Source organism: Phoca vitulina, unplaced genomic scaffold (assembly GCF_004348235.1).
Source record: "Phoca vitulina isolate PV1807 unplaced genomic scaffold, GSC_HSeal_1.0 scaffold4, whole genome shotgun sequence".
Classification (NCBI taxonomy): domain Eukaryota; kingdom Metazoa; phylum Chordata; class Mammalia; order Carnivora; family Phocidae; genus Phoca; species Phoca vitulina.
In genome coordinates, this window is record NW_022589707.1 from 21,145,498 (window position 1) to 21,163,978 (window position 18,481).

General features: G+C 38.9%; 3 protein-coding genes across 19 annotated transcripts in view; all 3 read left to right on the forward strand.

Moving 5' to 3' along the window:
- CADPS2 (calcium dependent secretion activator 2) overlaps positions 1-18,481 on the forward strand; it is a 520,372-nt gene that overhangs the window by 156,180 nt on the left and 345,711 nt on the right. The window lies entirely within an intron of this gene.
- Positions 8,276-10,260, forward strand: RNF148 (ring finger protein 148). The gene has a single exon (XM_032401684.1). It carries the CDS (start codon positions 9,064-9,066, stop codon positions 9,973-9,975), a length of 912 nt encoding a protein of 303 aa, XP_032257575.1. The 5' UTR covers positions 8,276-9,063; the 3' UTR covers positions 9,976-10,260.
- RNF133 (ring finger protein 133) lies at positions 11,800-17,358 on the forward strand. The gene has a single exon (XM_032401683.1). The coding sequence runs from the start codon at positions 12,697-12,699 to the stop codon at positions 13,825-13,827; it is 1,131 nt and encodes a 376-aa protein (XP_032257574.1). The 5' UTR covers positions 11,800-12,696; the 3' UTR covers positions 13,828-17,358.

An 18,481-nucleotide genomic window follows, 5' to 3' on the forward strand; every position in this document is an offset into this window, starting at 1 on the left:
TGCAGGATTTGACTGCATTTTGGCTGGGGATAATAAAAAGCCTTCTGGGTTGCTGAGAAAGTTGGTTTCATTTAGAACTTTGTTTTTGGTATTACTGCTGATATGATTTAGGGCTTTGAGGTGCTGAAATGTTACAAAATTAATCTGATACAGTTTTCTTATAATAACCATTTGATGTATGACTTGAGGTATATAGATATGTTGATACACAGACTAAAGGATTTTTAATTCAGTAGCGTCTACTTATACATTAGAAGGAGTTGTTACTTTATGGCTGTATAGTGTTCCATTTTTCAAATACAAAGATGTGGATGGAATTAATTCTTTTGGAGAGAAAATGTAAGGTGGCCTCTGATCCTGTGATATGAAATAAGCCTTTTCTTTTTCTTTTTAAAGATTTTTTATTTATTTATTTGACAGAGACACAGCAAGAGAGGGAACACAAGCAGGGGGAGTGGGAGAGGGAGGAGCAGGCTTCCCGCCGAGCAGGGAGCCCGATGCAGGGCTCGATCCCAGGACCCTGGGATCATGACCTGAGCTGAAGGCAGACACTTAACGACTGAGCCACCCAGGCGCCCCTGAAATAAGCCTTTTCTGGACAACTGTTGTCAAAGTCATTCTTAGCTGAGGAAAGACTTGTCAAATCATTGCCTGTTTATATATTTTTAATGGGTGGTTTTATAAAGCAGAGGTTGCCAAAGCTGCTGGCATGTCTTAATATTTTGAAAAATAAATGCTTAAAAAGTCAAACATTTGAGAGGGATCCTGAGTATTAGCCCCTGTGCTAATATAGCAGCAAAGGGGGAGGAAACAGGTATCACCAAAAGGAGTGAACACTGCTCCTCACAAGACATTTTAAGTCAAGCAAAAGTATGAACAGACACAAGCATACATGCAATATATGGCAAGATTTACTGTCAGATGCAAAAGACAATGTGTCATAGCAGCAGGTGCGTTTGTCTGGGGAGATTGCAAAGGGAAGACTGAGATGAGTTTTGAAGCTTCAGAAGAACTTTATTTGGTCAAAAATGGAGGGAAATAGGCTGTATAGAATTGGGAAGGGGCAAGAGGGCCCATTTAGTGAGCCCTGCCATGCCAGCAGTGTACTTGGTGATTTACAAATACATGTGAAAGTGGTCATCTGATACTCCTCCATGGTGCCGGGAGGCTGACATTACTTCTCCACCTTACAAATGAAAAATCTGAGGCTCAGTGTGCCTCACCTCACTCAGCGAGCATGTGGTCAGGACTGGGTTTCAGAGTGGGTCTGCACACAGCTGGGGGGCATCAGCACAGTTGCTGTGGGTATGATGCCTCCATACTCCTGTTTTTGATTGTCTGCTGCCTCCCAGGAGGGATTCAGTTACCTTGTAAATGAAGAAGGGTTTTGTGACCTGTGAATTGGAAAAATATAACGGATCTAAGTGGGAAAATCTTCTTAATTACCTCTACCCTGCTATTTCTGACTGCTAAGTGCTTACTCAGAGTTAACTGTGCTCAGTGGGACTGGTCTTAGGAAGGCAAAACATAGAAACCTTCGATGACTGACTTTGGCTTTGAAAGGTCTAGAATCTCCTTTAGGGTTTAGAAGAACTTTAAAATGGCACAGCCTCAAAAGCGGCCTTCATATGCATTTGGTCTTCATTGTTGGCTCTTGTTAACTACAGGAGCAAAATAGTCTATTAAGAGAACAGGACAGGGCGCCTGGGTGGCTCAGTTGGTTAAGCAACTGCCTTTGGCTCAGGTCATGATCCTGGAGTCCTGGGATCGAGTCCCACATCGGGCTCCCTGCTCAGCGGGGAGTCTGCTTCTCCCTCTGACCCTCCCCCCTCTCATGCTCTCTCTATCTCATTCTCTCTCTCAAATAAATAAACAAAATCTTTAAAAAAAAAAAAAAGAACAGGACAAGTTTTGGTATGTCCCCCCCGCCCTTTTATTGAGTAAATTCCCTGTTCTCCAGCCTTTCAAATAAAATCCAGTCTAAATGATTGAGTTAATATTAAGATGTCTTTTGTCCTAGGATTAAATAAAGATGAGCATACCATCCAATATTGTCCTTAATCTTGTGTTTACCTAAGGACGTTCACCTCCTTCCTCTATCCTTCTTAATGCAAAGATTACAGTGTGAAGGTTTTCCCCAATTCTCAGACTGGTTAGTAATGTGTTCCTTCTCTGTTGATTACCGTTCTATGTTCTAACTAGGTAGACTGAGAAGAAAAAATTGTCTTTCGATTTAGTGTTAGTTATGTGATCCTTGACTTGAATTCTGAATGCAGAATGGAATATAATTTATGTAGTTTGATTTATACCCATTACAGTTTAAAGGGTCGTATCCTAAAAGCTCATTTATCTTTGTGTTCAAGTATGGCTATAGGAAATCCAGTGTGGAGTATTAAGTCTACAGAACAATTAAAGATTGAACTCATGATGCATTTTCTAGCTATGTTATGCTCTAAAATTATCACCCTTGTAAAGATAAAACTAAATATGTTACTGCATGAGGAATAGTATAGGTTAAAATATGGAGGATAATGACACTAACAATTTATTCAACCTTCACTGAGAACTTAGGATGTGCTAGATATTGTGGTAGAGGATGAGTACTGAAAAAAGTAAGATTGAGTCCCAGACCTCAAGGAGATTAATAGATAATTTTGTAGAGGGAGTTGTATTAGCTTCTACATAATAAACCACCCCAAAACTCTGTATATCAGGACAATTTTTTGCATAAACTAAAAAATGAGAGTCAGTATCTGTTACTGCTCAGAAGTCTAGGGTTGACTAGGTGAGTCTTCAGGTCTTGCCTAGACTCTGTCTTTATGATCACATAGACATCTCTGCTCATCTTAGGCTCTTGCACATGTTGGCCCATCTGTAGATTGATCTCAGGTAGGCTCAGCTAGGATACCTAGGCTGTCCTCCAAGGTTTCTTCTCGTCTGTTAGGCTCGTCTACTTTGCTTGAGGGTGGTGGGGTTCCAAGAGATGGGGAATGGGGAAGAGTATAAGGCCTCCTGAGGCTTAGGCTCAGAACTGACACATCAGTACTTCTGCTCTAGTCTGTTCACCTGTGTAAGTCACCGGTCCCTCCAGATTCAAGGGGTATAGAAATAAATCCCATGATAGAAGGACCTGCTAAGTCACCTTGCAGGTGGTGTCGCTAGAGGGAAGGAGGTAATTGGTGTCATTTGCAATCAGTGTACCTACCATAGAGACAGACAGTTTTGTATAAGGGATAAAGCCTATGTAAGGTCTTATATAGTGACTGCTGCAATAGGAGTTTGGGAAGCCGTAAGCTGTTTGAATTGAGGAAGCATAAATTTCAGGATTGTTAATAGTAGAAAATTAGGCTGGATGAAAGGAAAGAGGACCATGCTGGAGAGGCTTAATATTCCATTCTTAGATGTTTGGTATTATCCTTTGGATAGAGCAAGCCATCTAAGGTTTTCAGCAAACATGAATGCCATTGTAAACTTCATTACTTTTTGTCTGTAGGTTGCTCTGGCAACAGAATGAATCCAAGGTGAGCAAAACAGTGATGGGAGATTAGATAAGATGCTATTGCAGAATTGTACACTGTGGGAATGATTTTGAAGGCTAAACTAAAGCAGTGGAAAGTATTCATTCAAGTGTGGTAAACCTGACCGTGTTAATCATTCATTCAAACAAGCTCTTTTGAGCCAGTGTTCTTAAGTGTTTGAGAAATGTGAGTATTCCTCTTCCTCAATGTCATGATGGCTTCTTGGAGCTTTGGAGCTCTTACACAGCTAAGCTTTGTTCATGCATCTGACTATTAGGCATGCAGTAAATAGAAAGGAATAGTAATCCTGGCTCACATTAGTGAAGGAATCATGGATAGTGATGTGGTGATTTAAAATGTGTCTGCTTTGGCTGTTTGTTTTCTCTAATATACTTATTTACCAGAGCCTTTAATGAAATTGAAAGTCATTGTATTGGTTAATATAAATAATAAGAGCCTGAGTAAATTTTGTGGGTTTTCATGCATCTGGACCTGCCATAGTACATAGTATGTGACTTTCAAGGTAATTCAGAAACTCATATTATTTTTAAACTTTACTGTATTTCACTTGAGCATATTCAGAACTCTTTTCTGGGTTCAGAAATATTAAGAGGAGAAAGTCCCTTTGTATATTAAAGAATTTTTTTTATTGCATTTGTCTGAGAATATGTGAGAGCAGTGATTAACTTATGGGAGAAATTGAGAAAATTCATTGTTTATGAGAACTTAACAGTTTACAATCAAATATAATAAAATGTTAAGCTAAGATTTAGTTTTATCTTTAAACATCTTTAAAGATAACTACTTTCAGAAAATATCAGCATTATTTGCTTTTTGGTGGTTCTCTGTGAACTACTCTGAGTCAGTAATCTGTTCCTGCCAAATCCCATTATGATGCATTTAACTACTTGCAGAAAAGCTACATGGTTTTCAAACTTAAATGCAAATCCAGTGTGTTTTGTGGATTCCTGGAGATCTTGAATATCATAGCCCTGGATACTATGACTTGTGAAATAATTTATTGAAGTTTCTTCAGTATTCCCTGTGTCTTAGAGGTACTATCTGGGCAATGCTGTCTGAATATATTTGGCTATTTCTCTCATCAGAGCAGAGATTCTGGAAGTTTGAGCATTCTTAACAAAGGTTGATGAATAGCAGAGGAATAGAAATCACCTGCTTTACACACCCCCCAACTTAATGAAAATTATAACCTTTCTTGAAATTTTAGTTGGAACCTAGAAGTTAAGATACATACATGCACATTCCTAATTTGTGTATAACTCCTTTCTCTTGCCTAGATGATGACCTCCTTAACATAGGAGCCATGTTGTGTTCCTTGTAATATAGACTCTGGCTTCTGTTGCTACAGAGTATAGAGTGTGTATTACAATATTGCGGTTAATGATTATTTAAGTATCATTCCTTTGGGTAAAACTCAGGAATTTACAGCCTGTAGCTGTTTTACCTACTCACGTTCCAGTTTATACCTTTTTTCCTTGATGGCAGAGTACCAGTTAGGTTTACAGTCCCCCTCACCACGTGCTCTGCTAGGGGACGGGTTCTCCCCAGCAGGGTAAATCGTGATTAACCTCAGTTTGTCATGATAATTCTATGATTTCTAGGGGGTTCCATTAGGCATGGGTTTGTGAAGCCCTGCTAGCCAGAGTGACATCAAGTTTTGTAGAGATATGGCAGAAGAAAAGTCTCTCTCTGCTTCTGGATGGTCTGCCATTCTGCCTGTTGATATGTGAAATAACAGTAGTTGCCTTGGGGGATCATGATGTGAGCCTACGTAAGACGAAAACCGATGTATTTAGGTAGAATGACAAGATGGGAGGAGGGGATTTTTTAAACCAGTGGATCAGCCAGCCATAGGAGTATGTCAGTTCTCTTTAACCCTCCTGCGAAGTTCAGACTGAACTTGCTGTTAAAAAGAAAGGAAGTCTATATATTGAATAAATGGTCTAAAAGGAACAGATTAGAATAGCATCAGTCATCCAGTCCACATGCCCTCCCCCTTCTTTTCTATTCAAGTATCCTGGCCCCAGGATAGAAGACTCTTGGGTCTGGTCCTGATAAAATGGATGCAGTTTGTAATCAGGCTTCATGGACTAATAGGTTGCTTGTGCAGGTCTCCACTGTGTCTATTCCAAGGAAAATGGGAAAGGGCGTCATTTTTGATAGATGTATTGTCAGTTATAAAAACGTACTCCCTGGGGCGCCTGGGTGGCTCAGTCGTTAAGCGTCTGCCTTCGGCTCAGGTCATGATCCCAGGGTCCTGGGATCGAGCCCCACATTGGGCTCCCTGCTCCGCGGGAAGCCTGCTTCTCCCTCTCCCATTCCCCCTGCTTGTATTCCCTCTCTCGCTGTGTCTCTCTCTGTCAAATAAATAAATAAAATCTTTAAAAAAAAAAAAGTACTCCCTGATAAGAGCTCAGGTGTGTTTGTTTTTCATGGAGAAGTGAGTTTTGGGATGGTTCCTTCCTCCCAAGCCTGTTCCATTAGTTTCTTAGCCTTACTATTGACATTTTAGGACCAGCTAATTAATTCACAGGGCTGTCATGTGCATTTGGGGATGTTTAAAAGTTGTCCCTGGCCTCTACCCAGTAGATGCCAGTAGTACTCTGTCATTGTGACAGTCAAATATCTCCAGAAATAGCCAGATGTCCCTCAGAAGGGAAAGTTGTGCCTCATTTGGAAACCACTGTGTTGGGGGGCAAAGGATTGTTTCTTATAGTTGCATTTGTTCTAAGACTCAGGAAGAAGACAGGGGAAGTTCTATCATTGCCTTAGTCACTTCACCTTATGGTGAGAAAAATAAAATGAATTAGTAAATTTTTCAAATCCGTCTATTCAAACATATGAAGAACCTTGAGATTTGAGATGTTTTGAGCCAAAATATAGTTACTGTTTAAACTCTTTACCCTTAAAAATTAGCAAACTAAAAGAATTACTTTTTTTTTTTACCAGCTTTACTGAGGCATAATTAACAAAAATTGTATATATTTAAGGTGTACAATGTGATGTTTTGATACATGTATACATTTTTATATTCTAGCAATTAAGCTAGTTAACATATCCATCCCCTCACATAGTTACCATTTGTGGGTGAGAGAGATAAGGATACTTGAGGTCTGCTTTCTTAGCAAATTTTGAGTATACATTATTATTTACTACAGTCACCATGCTGTACATTAGGTCTCTACAACTTAGGGATTTTTTTTTTTTAATAAACTAATTTGGAAGGAGGTAATTCCAGTGTTTTAAATTCTATTCCATTGGTGTTATTTTTTTCTCAAGTGTAGTTGACACACAATGTTACATTACTTTCAGGTGTACACATAATGTTTGGACAAGTTTATACATGATGCTCTGCTCACAGGGTAGCTACCATCTGTCACTATACATGCTGTTACAATACCATTGACTATATTCCTTATGCTGTGCTGTTTATTCCCATGACTTAGAGAATTACTTCTTAAAATCCTACCCCCAAATGTTAAGTAATCACAGATGTAAACAGCCTCTAATTTGATGATATAAACTGTTGTCTTAGTAAGGCTTCACTTCATCAATGTTAATAGAATGGGCCAGGGATTCACTCGGTTTGAAACTGGGAAAAGTCTACATTTTATCTGTCTTTACAACACGCTCGAAGAAAATGGTATGAATGATACAAGTTTGTTTCCAATTTTATTTTTAAAAATGAATATTAACTTAAATATTATGGGCTGGGGAGTACAATTAAATGTTTGTCAAAATGAAAAAATTCTTCCAACATGCCTTTGGTTTCTTTTTGTCTTTTAGTCTGTTGTTGTTGTTGTTGTTGTTGTTGTTGTATCCCCAGGGTGTTATAGCATGCCTGGGGCATAGGCTATGTCCTATATAAAGTAAATAAATGTTTGAGTGTTGCCAATTTTTTGAAGCCTTGAAACAGACCTCAAGTGAAGATTTAAAATAGAAGCAAACCAGCATTAAAGGATCTTTAAAGCAGTAAAGATGCCATGGTTTGCAACAATAAAGTAATATAGTGATTGGCAACAGTTGTGGTCATCCTTTCCTCAATCCACTACTACCCTTCCAGTTACCACATCTGTTAATTCAGGCTTTGAAGTAACTAGCGGACCTGTCTGTTCCTCTGCTTCTCTACTTGGCCATTTCAGGAGTCGAAGCCACTGTCATCTTACCGCTCTGCTCTCCTCCTCCAATCCACTTCCCACACAGGGCAGCCAAAGTGCACTTGTTAACAAGTCAGCATTTTGAAATGCTTATAAGTCGCCTCCCCAGCTTGGAACCCCCCAGCATGGTTCTCTTGTCCTTGGGACCTAATCCAAAATCCTTGGTGTAACATTTACTACCCTGAACACTGACTGCTATTTGCTTTCCTCTCTCATTAACTTTTGCACTCTCTTCTCTCACCTTGCCAAACATATATGGCTTCAGATCCTTTCACTTGCTATGTCTTTCCTGTGTTGGGGTCTTGAAACTGCCATTTCCTCTCCCTGATATATTATTCTTTTCTTGGGTAATTCTGATTTATCTTTCAGGTCTTAGGCTAAGTACCACTTCCTTAGGGGAGCAATGCTTTGCACCTCTAATCAAAGTCTGGCTGCTTTTATATTATTCTTGATACTCTTGTTTTCCTTTCACAACCATATTATCACAACTTGCAACTATACGTTTGTGTGTGTGTGTGTGTGTGTGTGTGTGTGTGTGTGTGTGTTTAAAATCTGCCCTCACCAGATAGTAAGCTCCAGTAGGTGTGTGTCTGTTTACTTGTCTAGTATATGAACCATGCTTAGTGTTTACCAGGCACATAGTAGGTTCTTAGTAATGATTTTAGTGAAAGGTTGAATTTGCCTTGCATGTTGGCAAGGTATCAATCTTACAACATGTTTATTGTCCTCATGTTGAATCTGGGATAAGCATTTAATGTTGGGAGAGAGTGGGAATGATTTGTTCCTACTGCCCATTGATTAGCATATTGGGTAGCATAGAACCATGCATGAGAAATGGTGACTGGGCAACCACATGCACTAATACATAAATTTATATTTTGCTTAACAGAAAAACAATGAATATAAAGTGGTATTAGGCAGCTTTTCACTTTATCCAGAACTGGGGAAGAAACTCAAGGCTTAAAAATATAAATTTCCCTCTTTATTGCTTTAGAGTTTATTCAAATTGTTGTATACCATGAGTCCTTGCTTAGTAGCTTTTTGGCCAATAGGATTTCAGTATGCAATGCACTAATATAAACAACTGGATTGGCTTAACTACCTCTGATGTCACAATTTCCCCATTAGGAAGTCATAATTTTCCTTAAATCACATTATAGTAATAACAACTCTTGTTATTCTGTTTCATTATAAGAAAGATAATCTACCAAAAATAAAAATGCTGGAAGGAGCAGCATACCTTTGATCGACACAGACCTTTTTCCATTTATGCGCTTTAATATCTACTGCCAACAATTGGAGTTAGCTTCTTTGCTTTATAATTGATGTTTTGTTTTTTGTTTGTCAGTTAATAGGCAAATGGAGGAATGAGCCTACTTCAAATTACTCCTTCAACTCATAGTTCTGTTTCATCGCGACTGTTGAGGCTTAGCATCTTTCTACTACTTAGCCTTCCTGACTCTAAAGGAAAAGCCATTTGGACAGCCCACCTGAATATAACTTTTCAGGTGGGAAATCGGATTATATCAGAATTAGGAGAGAGTGGAGTGTTTGGAAATCATTCTCCTTTGGAAAGGGTGTCTGGTGCCGTGGTACTTCCTGAAGGATGGAATCAGAATGCTTGTAATCCTATGACCAACTTCAGCAGGCCTGAACAGGCAGACTCTTGGTTGGCCCTCATTGAACGGGGAGGCTGTACTTTTACACACAAAATCAATGTGGCAGCAGGGAAGGGAGCAAATGGGGTGATCATCTATAACTATCCAGGTACGGGCAACAAAGTGTTTCCCATGTCTCACCAGGGAACAGAAAATATAGTCGCGGTGATGATAGGCAACTTGAAAGGCATGGAACTTTTGCACTTGATTCAGAAGGGAGTTTATGTGACGATCATCATTGAAGTGGGAAGAATGCACATGCCATGGCTGAGCCATTATGTCATGTCTCTGTTCACCTTCCTGGCTGCCACAGTTGCCTACCTTTTCTTGTACTGTGCATGGATACCTCGAGTGCCCAATTCTTCCACCAGGAGGCGAAGACAGATAAAAGCAGATGTGAAGAAAGCTATTGGTCAGCTTCAACTGCGAGTGCTCAAGGAAGGGGATAAGGAACTAGATCCAGATGAAAACAGTTGTGTTGTTTGCTTTGACATATACAAACCCCAAGACGTAGTACGTATTTTAACTTGCAAACATTTTTTCCATAAGGCATGCATTGACCCCTGGCTTTTAGCCCATAGGACATGCCCCATGTGCAAGTGTGACATTCTGAAAACTTAAACCTGGAGAATCTTCTGAAGATGTAACCAAGTCTTTCCAAAGGTTAAAATTACATGAATTCTCTTTTAGCACTTTTATGTAGAGAAAAAACTCAACTTCATCTTCTCTACCTAAGTACTAATGAGGATGAAATTTGTGTGTTTTTAAAATAAAACTCCATATCATGCCCAGCTATTTGAACTTGTTGTTTTTCTATCAGGTTGCTACTTCTTTGCCCTTATCCAAATAAGAAAATTAGTATATGTTAAAAAAAAAATTAGTCTTCAAATTAAAATGATTGTGACATTGAGGCCACAAAGAGTCATGATACTTTAAAGTTTCTTTTTTATATTTTATTTCCATACTTTTGATATCTAATATCGCTGTTAAATAAATTTCATTATAGAATTAGATCTTGATTTAATTCTCCATGGTTAATTAATACCAGGAAATCTGGTTTCCAAAGTTACTAAGTAATGTGTTCTAGGTAATTATTTTAGATGATAGCACCTCTGGTTATATAACTAAAATATTTTAAATTATTATAGGCTTTGTTTAGGGCAGCATCACAAAAAAATCACTTTTGTTTGCTACAGCCCTTTAAATCCTAGCATAGTGAATTAGCTATGGTGGCAGATTTCCCTTCTAGAAGTGACCGTAGTAAATGCTTTTGTTTTCTTAACATCGTGATGAGTGTATCTCTGGGCATTTTGATATAGATCTAGAATGGAGCTGAAATTTTGTTTAATTTTGCCTTTACAAATTGTATCTCTTGCCTCATTTTGCTTCTCTTTTTGAGTAGATAAACACAAACACCTGTGTGTAACAATGAGAGGCTGAAAGATTTGAGTTCTGGTTTTGACTAAAATATTTGTGGGTGAAATGCTAAACCATTGATACCCAACTTAGATGACACTTTGAGTCTACACACTATGTACTACACACTTTCAAGAATGGGTTGTATGGAAATAAAATCAGATTAATGGCCTTTGGGAAAGAGAATGGACCATCGTGAGCTATAATTTACACGGTAATATTTTCTTTTTATGCTGCTTTGGTTGGGCCTATAGGGCCTTTTTCTCTTCCTTTCCTGCCTCAAATTATTTTGATTCACATTTCATAAAAAGAACTAGCTCCCTTAGTCCTGGTAAGACCTAACCAAAACAGTCTCTTAGCATCCTCTGTGTAAAGGTCAGACCTTTGTGTTTAAGGTCAAAGTTCTTGGTTTCCTAGCTAGTATATGAGAATCACTGAGAGATACCCTCAAGAAGGTATATGGCAGCACCAGGGGTTGGCCACGTTTGTTAGTTCACAAGTCGCTTTGGTCTCAAGTCATTTTGTGACATTGATGTAAGTGTAGCAAAAATAAAGGCAGAGCTGGGGCGCCTGGGTGGCTCAGTCGTTAAGCGTCTGCCTTCGGCTCAGGTATGATCCCAGGCTCCTGGGATCGAGCCCCGCATCGGGCTCCCCGCTCCGCGGGAAGCCTGCTTCTCCCTCTCCCACTCCCCCTGCTTGTGTTCCCTCTCTCGCTGTCTCTCTGTCAAATAAATAAATAAAACATAAAAAAAAAATAATAAAGGCAGAGCTGATGACAGGGTGTGTGTGTGCACGCACGCATGTGGAGAGGGTGGGTTCACCAGGGATGTTTGTTGATTTTTGGCAGAGGTTTTGCTCAAAGCATCTATGACCTTTAACACTGCTGTTGGTGGTTAACTCTAAATGGGGACCTTGACATTTTTCTTTTTAAAAATCAGTAGCTGCCTTTTTGTTTAAAATGAATTATGCTAAACTAAGACTGCTACATATAATTTTTTTCCTCCTACTCTTCCTTTCTTCCCTCAAAATATTGTTAGATCAGTAGCAGATGCCAAGATCTGCAGAGAAAAGAGATTAATGTTCTTTACCGCTGTCATCCCTATGGAGAGTCAATGTAAGAGTGAAGAAGTGAAGCTGAAGTAATCTAACAGGATTTAGAAATCAAAATCCTCCTTTTAAAAATCCAAATCAAAACCAGACTGAATCAACCAACCTGAGCAAGCAATTATTAAATAAATTTAGTACAATGGTTTACATGATAAATAAAAAATTTGCACCGTGACCAAATGTGAGTTAAAAGTGGTACTACAGAGCTCACTGCTTTTCCCACATAATTATTCACAGTACTAATTTCTAATTATTTAAAACTCGCCATTTTGTTACACATTTCCTTGATTTATTGTCAAGAAAAATGATAATTCTGTGGCTTTCTTGCATATGCTTTCAAGTTTTGTATGTGCATGTGTTGTATGGATTTTATATTTAATTTTTTGTTTAAAATGATACCTGTTAACATGCAGCTCAAGGATTGAATTGATTTTACAATCTAGAAATCACCCCTAACAGTATTTGAAGCATTCAGGCCAGTAAGTTTCCAGCGGGCTCAAAGCTCTCCTCTAATTGGCTGTTATCTTTTATGTCATAATCACATTACCCAACTGTATACAGTATCTGGAGTTTACATTAGTGAGACTGGGATTTTTTTTTTTTTTCAATCTAAAGTGTTTCTCTTTCTCTCTCTAATAAAACATCTGAACCTCATAAGACATCTTTAAGAATTTCTTAGAAAAACATGCTGGAAGACAGTGAAACTTGTTTTTACCCAGAAGATTTTTCTCATGTTATTGTTCTGAATTGATTTTCAACAGATGTGGAAGCCACATAATTTTGTTGGGTTGGTACTTCAGTCTCTAGGTGAAGAGAGAGATGAGTCTACTCAGGATTGGCACTCATGGAAACAACACTGCATCTTCCTGGCTTATGAAATTTAGTTTTCTTTGGCTTCTTAGTCAGAACTGTTGCAGAGCTAGTGCTGTTTGGACTGCTTACATGAACATATCCTTTCACGTTGGGAATCGCATGTTGTCAGAGTTGGGGGAAACCGGCGTGTTTGGAAGAAGCTCCACTTTGAAGAGAGTGGCAGGAGTTGTAGTGCCACCAGAGGGGAAAACTCAAAATGCGTGTAATCCCAATACCAGTTTCAGAAGATCAAAGAACTCCGAGACCTGGCTCGCGCTTGTTGAACGGGGAGGTTGTACCTTCACGCAGAAAATTAAAGTAGCTATTGAGAAGGGAGCCAGTGGAGTGATCATCTACAACTTTCCAGGAACTGGTAATCAGGTTTTTCCCATGTCTCATCAGGCATTTGAAGACATCGTTGTGGTGATGATCGGTAACCTAAAGGGCATGGAGATTTTGCACTTAATTCAGAAGGGAGTTCACGTCACAGTCATAGTTGAGGTGGGGAGAAAACACATCATCTGGATGAATCACTATTTTGTGTCTTTTGTGATTGTCACAACTGCTACTTTAGCATATTTCATCTTTTATCATATTTGGAGACTTTGGGTAGCCAGGATTCAGAACCGGAGATGGCAACGGTTAACGACCGATCTCAAGAAAGCCTTTGGCCAGCTTCAGCTTCGGGTGCTGAAGGAGGGGGACGAGGAAATCAGTCCGAATGGAGATAGCTGCGTAGTTTGCTTTGAACTCTATAAGCCTAATGATACAGTGCGTATTCTCACTTGTAAACACTTTTTCCACAAGAATTGCATCGACCCCTGGATTCTGGCCCATGGGACCTGTCCTATGTGCAAATGTGACATTCTTAAAGCTTTGGGCATTCAGGTGGATGTTGAAGATGGAACAGAATCTTTGCAAGTTCTCATGTCGAATGAATTGTCTGGTAACCCCCCTAGTGAAGAGGGGACAAACAATGAACTTCCTCTTGCAGGAGGGTCAGACAAAGTGACCCCTGTGGTGGCGGAGGAGGAACCCTGTCCTCAGAATGACAGCCAGCCTCATGCAGTAGCGGGAGATGTTCATCCTTCACCTTGACAGCATGACCTTTGAGGAACTGGATTAAACCTGTTTGTCAACTCAAGTCCTAATACTGACAAGCAGTTGGTTGGTTTGAAGTGTGGTTTTTGTGTCGCTTTCTGTTACTTTGGTAACTGTCTCCATTCTTTGTCAAGCAGAAAAAGGGCCTAGCAGGATTTTTTGTTTCTTTTTTTGCCTTTGCTAAATGTTAACTGTTTGTCAGTGTCTGTCATTCCTGTGAGTATATATGGCTGTTTCTACATACAGGTGCATGTTAAAATCAAGGACAAACTTTTTTCCCCCTAAATGTTTGTACATATATTGGGCTCTATTTTGGTAAGAAAATTGTTAATATATTTGCATGTTCCTTCTACAGAAACCATCAGTTAAGTTTGGAAAAGAAAAACTATCTTTTACGTGCTAGGAAGAGTACTTTTTTGAGATTATATATAGTACAATATACTACTTTTGAAGTCATTGTGCTGTGTTTTTTCATTCTTAGCATGAAAATTTTGCTGTTTGGAATTTTATTACTGTTACTCTTGACAAGCAGTCCTTTTCAAGCTATTAGTACCTTTTAACGTGATTTGTATATGCATAATGATAGCAATTTTAAAAGAAAAACACTAGCTCTTTTAAATAATTCCGTGCCCAGTATTGCATATAATTAATACATGTTCATAATTTGTAGAAAGATTTAAATGATAAATCCTCTGTTTAGTTTTTTCCCCATTTGTTCCACCATACTACCCAGTTTGTTTTGCCATTAAATATTTAAAATATGCTAGGTTATTTTGGAGATAGATATCACAATGTGATTTATTATGACATCTTGGGATTGTGTTTATTTTGTTCACTGTATTCCCAGGATCTAGCACAGTGCTGGGCACTCAAATACTTTTGGAGTGAAGGAATGAATCAGTATTTTATTCATTATGTAAATATGTGTTAATATGAAAAACTGGGCAGTTTATCCCAATCATACACAATAATGGGAAGTTAATCCTGAAAATTTCACCCTAAATCACCTTGACAAAATGGAAAACTATGATTTTTTTTTAGCCCAGAATCCCTTATTTCAGTTTAGCATGCATAATTTTAACAAGGACCTTTGAACTCTCCTGAGCTGATAGTGGGGTTTTGGTTCTTGTGCAACACTAGAGAGAGATCTCTTAGGAGTGGTTTCTTGAGTTCAGGGCTAACATTGGAATTCAGAGACAGATGGAAGGGCAATAGTTGGTTCTAACTTAATCAAAGGAGATGCTCTTTGAAAGAACCGTAGAGCACCCATACTGTGGAGGATTTAGCAGGAACACTATTTTGAGGATCTTTCTCAATTTATCTGGGAGAATAAAGTTATATTCTGAGGTACTAAGGATCACATTGAAAAGACAGGACCCTGAGGACCCTTTGAGGGGCCACACCTAGTAGGAGCTGAGGCTAAACCAGGATAAGTTGACTTTCTCAGACTGGCCACTGTTGGCATCTCTGCCCCTAGGGCTAGTAGCTCATGGGGGTAGCTAGGGGGGCTTCTACCAGCTGCCCAAGAGATTGATTGGAGCTATGGAAGTAAACGTATTAGGCAGGGCTGGCAGCCCCTGAATCCAGGTTCTAGAATCATTACCATTCTGTGTCATCCTAGCAAATTAACCTGGGGGGCATGTTGCATGACAGACCCAGAACTTGAGGAATTTGTTGTTTGCTCTTCACACTAACACTGCTCTTGCCTTCTCTTTCAGTCCTTCTCTGCACCCCCATTGGCTTTGTTTCTTTTCTTCATTCTTCGTCGTCAACCTAAAACCTGACTTATGTGTATGAAATTAACACTGACTCACTTTTATAATTCAGTGTCTTGTTAATATGAACATTTAACCCAGAGAATTTTCAGTGGATGCCCTTTGAAGGGTGTTAGAACCTATGTTCGGGTCAGTGAGCTCGGGAACTGTCAACCCTGAGTGCCGACCATGTAGCAGGCAGTGGACTAAGTGCTTTCCATTGCTTTTTCTTATGTCAGAACAACACAGTTTTAGTTTTTGTCTTTAGAGTGTTGTAAAGAGATCAATAAACCACTTTTAGTCTCAATTTAATAACCAGGACCTGGAAATAAGACTGCTATGTCAAATGTAAGGTATTCATTGTAGTAGAATTTTACCTACTTTTTGGGTTACATCATTTTCTCTTTTCATAGTGTTGTAAATAAATTTTGTCATAATGGCATGGCACTATAATATGAAGTATTCTGCCCCTAATACCAATGTCATGATGGATTTCCCTTGCATTTCTTCTTTGTATGTATTTTTGCATTCTCCAGTAGTTTGATTACCCACACTCATCTCTAATAGGGGGTTGATGTTCCTTATAAAAATGCAACTTTTTAAATTCATTACTGGGATAAATTAGATTTAATATTTATTGAAGTGAAAAGGATTCTAAAGAACTTGGCAACTGATTGGGTGATGCAGTAGGTGATTTTATCTATACATTTCCTTGTCTTACAGGACACCCTAAACTAATTGTATCCCTGTCTCTTATTATAGACTTACTATAAGGCAATTGTACTATAGAGAGATGTTGGTCAGCCATAATATTTACCATAGTGTGAGTATTTCCAAGGGTTTAATGAGCTTGGAATCTGGCATTTCTGATGGTATTTAAGTTTAGTGTATGGTTAGTGTTTTCTCCTTTTACAAACTTACTGGTTTTTGAAGTAGCACACAGGAATCCAGTGAGGGGAAAGGATCAGAATTTGGAGAAACACTGATGTAAAAAGAGTAAGCATTCACATATTGCTACTGTGTGAAGGAATCATGGTGACTCCATATTCTTTACTCCATCATTTACTATGGGCGCCAGTTTCTGGATTTTAGAGTTTATTTAGCTTTGTATTTAGTGCATGTTTTAAATGTTTAGTGCTTAGTGATGAAGAATAAGGATTATGTGTTATTGTAATAACCAACACAGAAATATCTTAGTATATGCCTGTTTTTCTAAACTATAAGAACTTTTTTTTGGCAGAGGAGGGAATGATGCACCTGAGATGAGTGGCTCCCTGTGCGCACAGGTGTCAAAGCTCTTCATCACATCCCGCCACCAAAACCTCCCTTTTTCATAGACCATCTATAAGCATAACACCTGTCTTCACAATTGTACTGTCATCTTAGACCTCCAAGATACAGTGTTCCTTTATGACTTCAGCTGCTGACATGAATTTTCCTCATTGTTGATGACCAGGGTAGTCCTGATTTCAAAACTTCTCTACATCTGAATGTTCATCTCTCAATTCAGTAACACAACATTGTTGTCACACATCAGCTTTTGTCATTTTTGAAAATTTCCCAACTAAGAGCATTTCCACTGTTTGCTCTTTGTTGTCACTCCAAGCAGGGTTTCCTGCACCCATTCTTTCTCAGCCCATCTCTTTTCCAGCTGCAGCCTAGAACCAACTGTAAGCCATTTGCTTTACTCTACCACGTGCCCCTGAATTCCTTGCCTTCTAGACTTCTTTACAGGACCATTTGTTGGTCCTGAGTCCTCGCTGTTGATTTTCACCAGATGTTTACTTCCATTTAAAAATTCTTTATTCTCGGGCACCTAGGTGGCTCAGATGGTTAAGCATCTGCCTTTGGTTCAGGTCATGATCCCAGGGTCCTGGGATCGAGTCCCGCATCAGGCTCCCTGCTCAGTGCAGAGCCTGCTTCTCCCTCTCCCTCTGCCATTCCCTCTGCTTGTGCTCTTCTGTCTGTCTCTCTATCAAATAAATAAATAAAATCTTTAAAAAAATAAATAAAAATTCTTTATTCTCTTAACTCCTTTTTTAAAATTTCTCATTGATCAGTATTTCTCGGCCTTGGCTGCACATCAGAATCCCTTGGAAAGCTTTTAAAATTCTCAGTGCCCAGGCTGCACCCAGGACCTGTACTCTGGGACTCAGGCATCAGAATTTTTTTTAGTTACCCAGTTGATTCCAATGTGCAGACAGGATTGAGAACTGCTACCCTAAGGCTGTCCCAAAGAGCCTTTACATTAATCAAGTTCTCAATTTCACCTTTTGCTTCTTTCACATTGACTTGTTTTCACTTTACTCAAAATATTGAGGTAGAAATCTAAACATCATAAATGGTGATATTTCATGAATAGTAATTGATAAAGGCTTCTGGGAATATGAAAGAATGGATTTCAACTAGAGAAGCAAGGGATACTTAGAAGGAAATAACATTTGAAATGGAGCTACCATTTGGGAATGATATGAACAATAATTCTTTCTTTCCCCAAAGAAAGATGTTTATTGGTAATTCAGGCAAAAAAAAATACAAGAATTTAAAATAACCCTGATAAATCGTGGATTCCTAATATTTTTCTTTTACAAGTTTTTATTTAAATTCCAGTTAACATACAGTGTATTATTAGTTTCAAGTGTAGAAGTCAGTGATTCATCACCTATGTACAACACCCAGTGCTGCTCATCACAAGTGCACTTCTTAATCCCCATCGCCCATTTAACCCATCCCCTGGCCCATCTCCCCTCTAGCAACTCAGATTGTTCTCTCTACTTAAGAGTCTGTTCTAACAACAGGGTTTTATAAGGAAGTTGGTGTCCTATAGAACTTTGGTTAAGGAACTCGAAGACCAGGAATTCCAGAGGCTGTTGTAATAATCCAGGAGTGATAAAGAC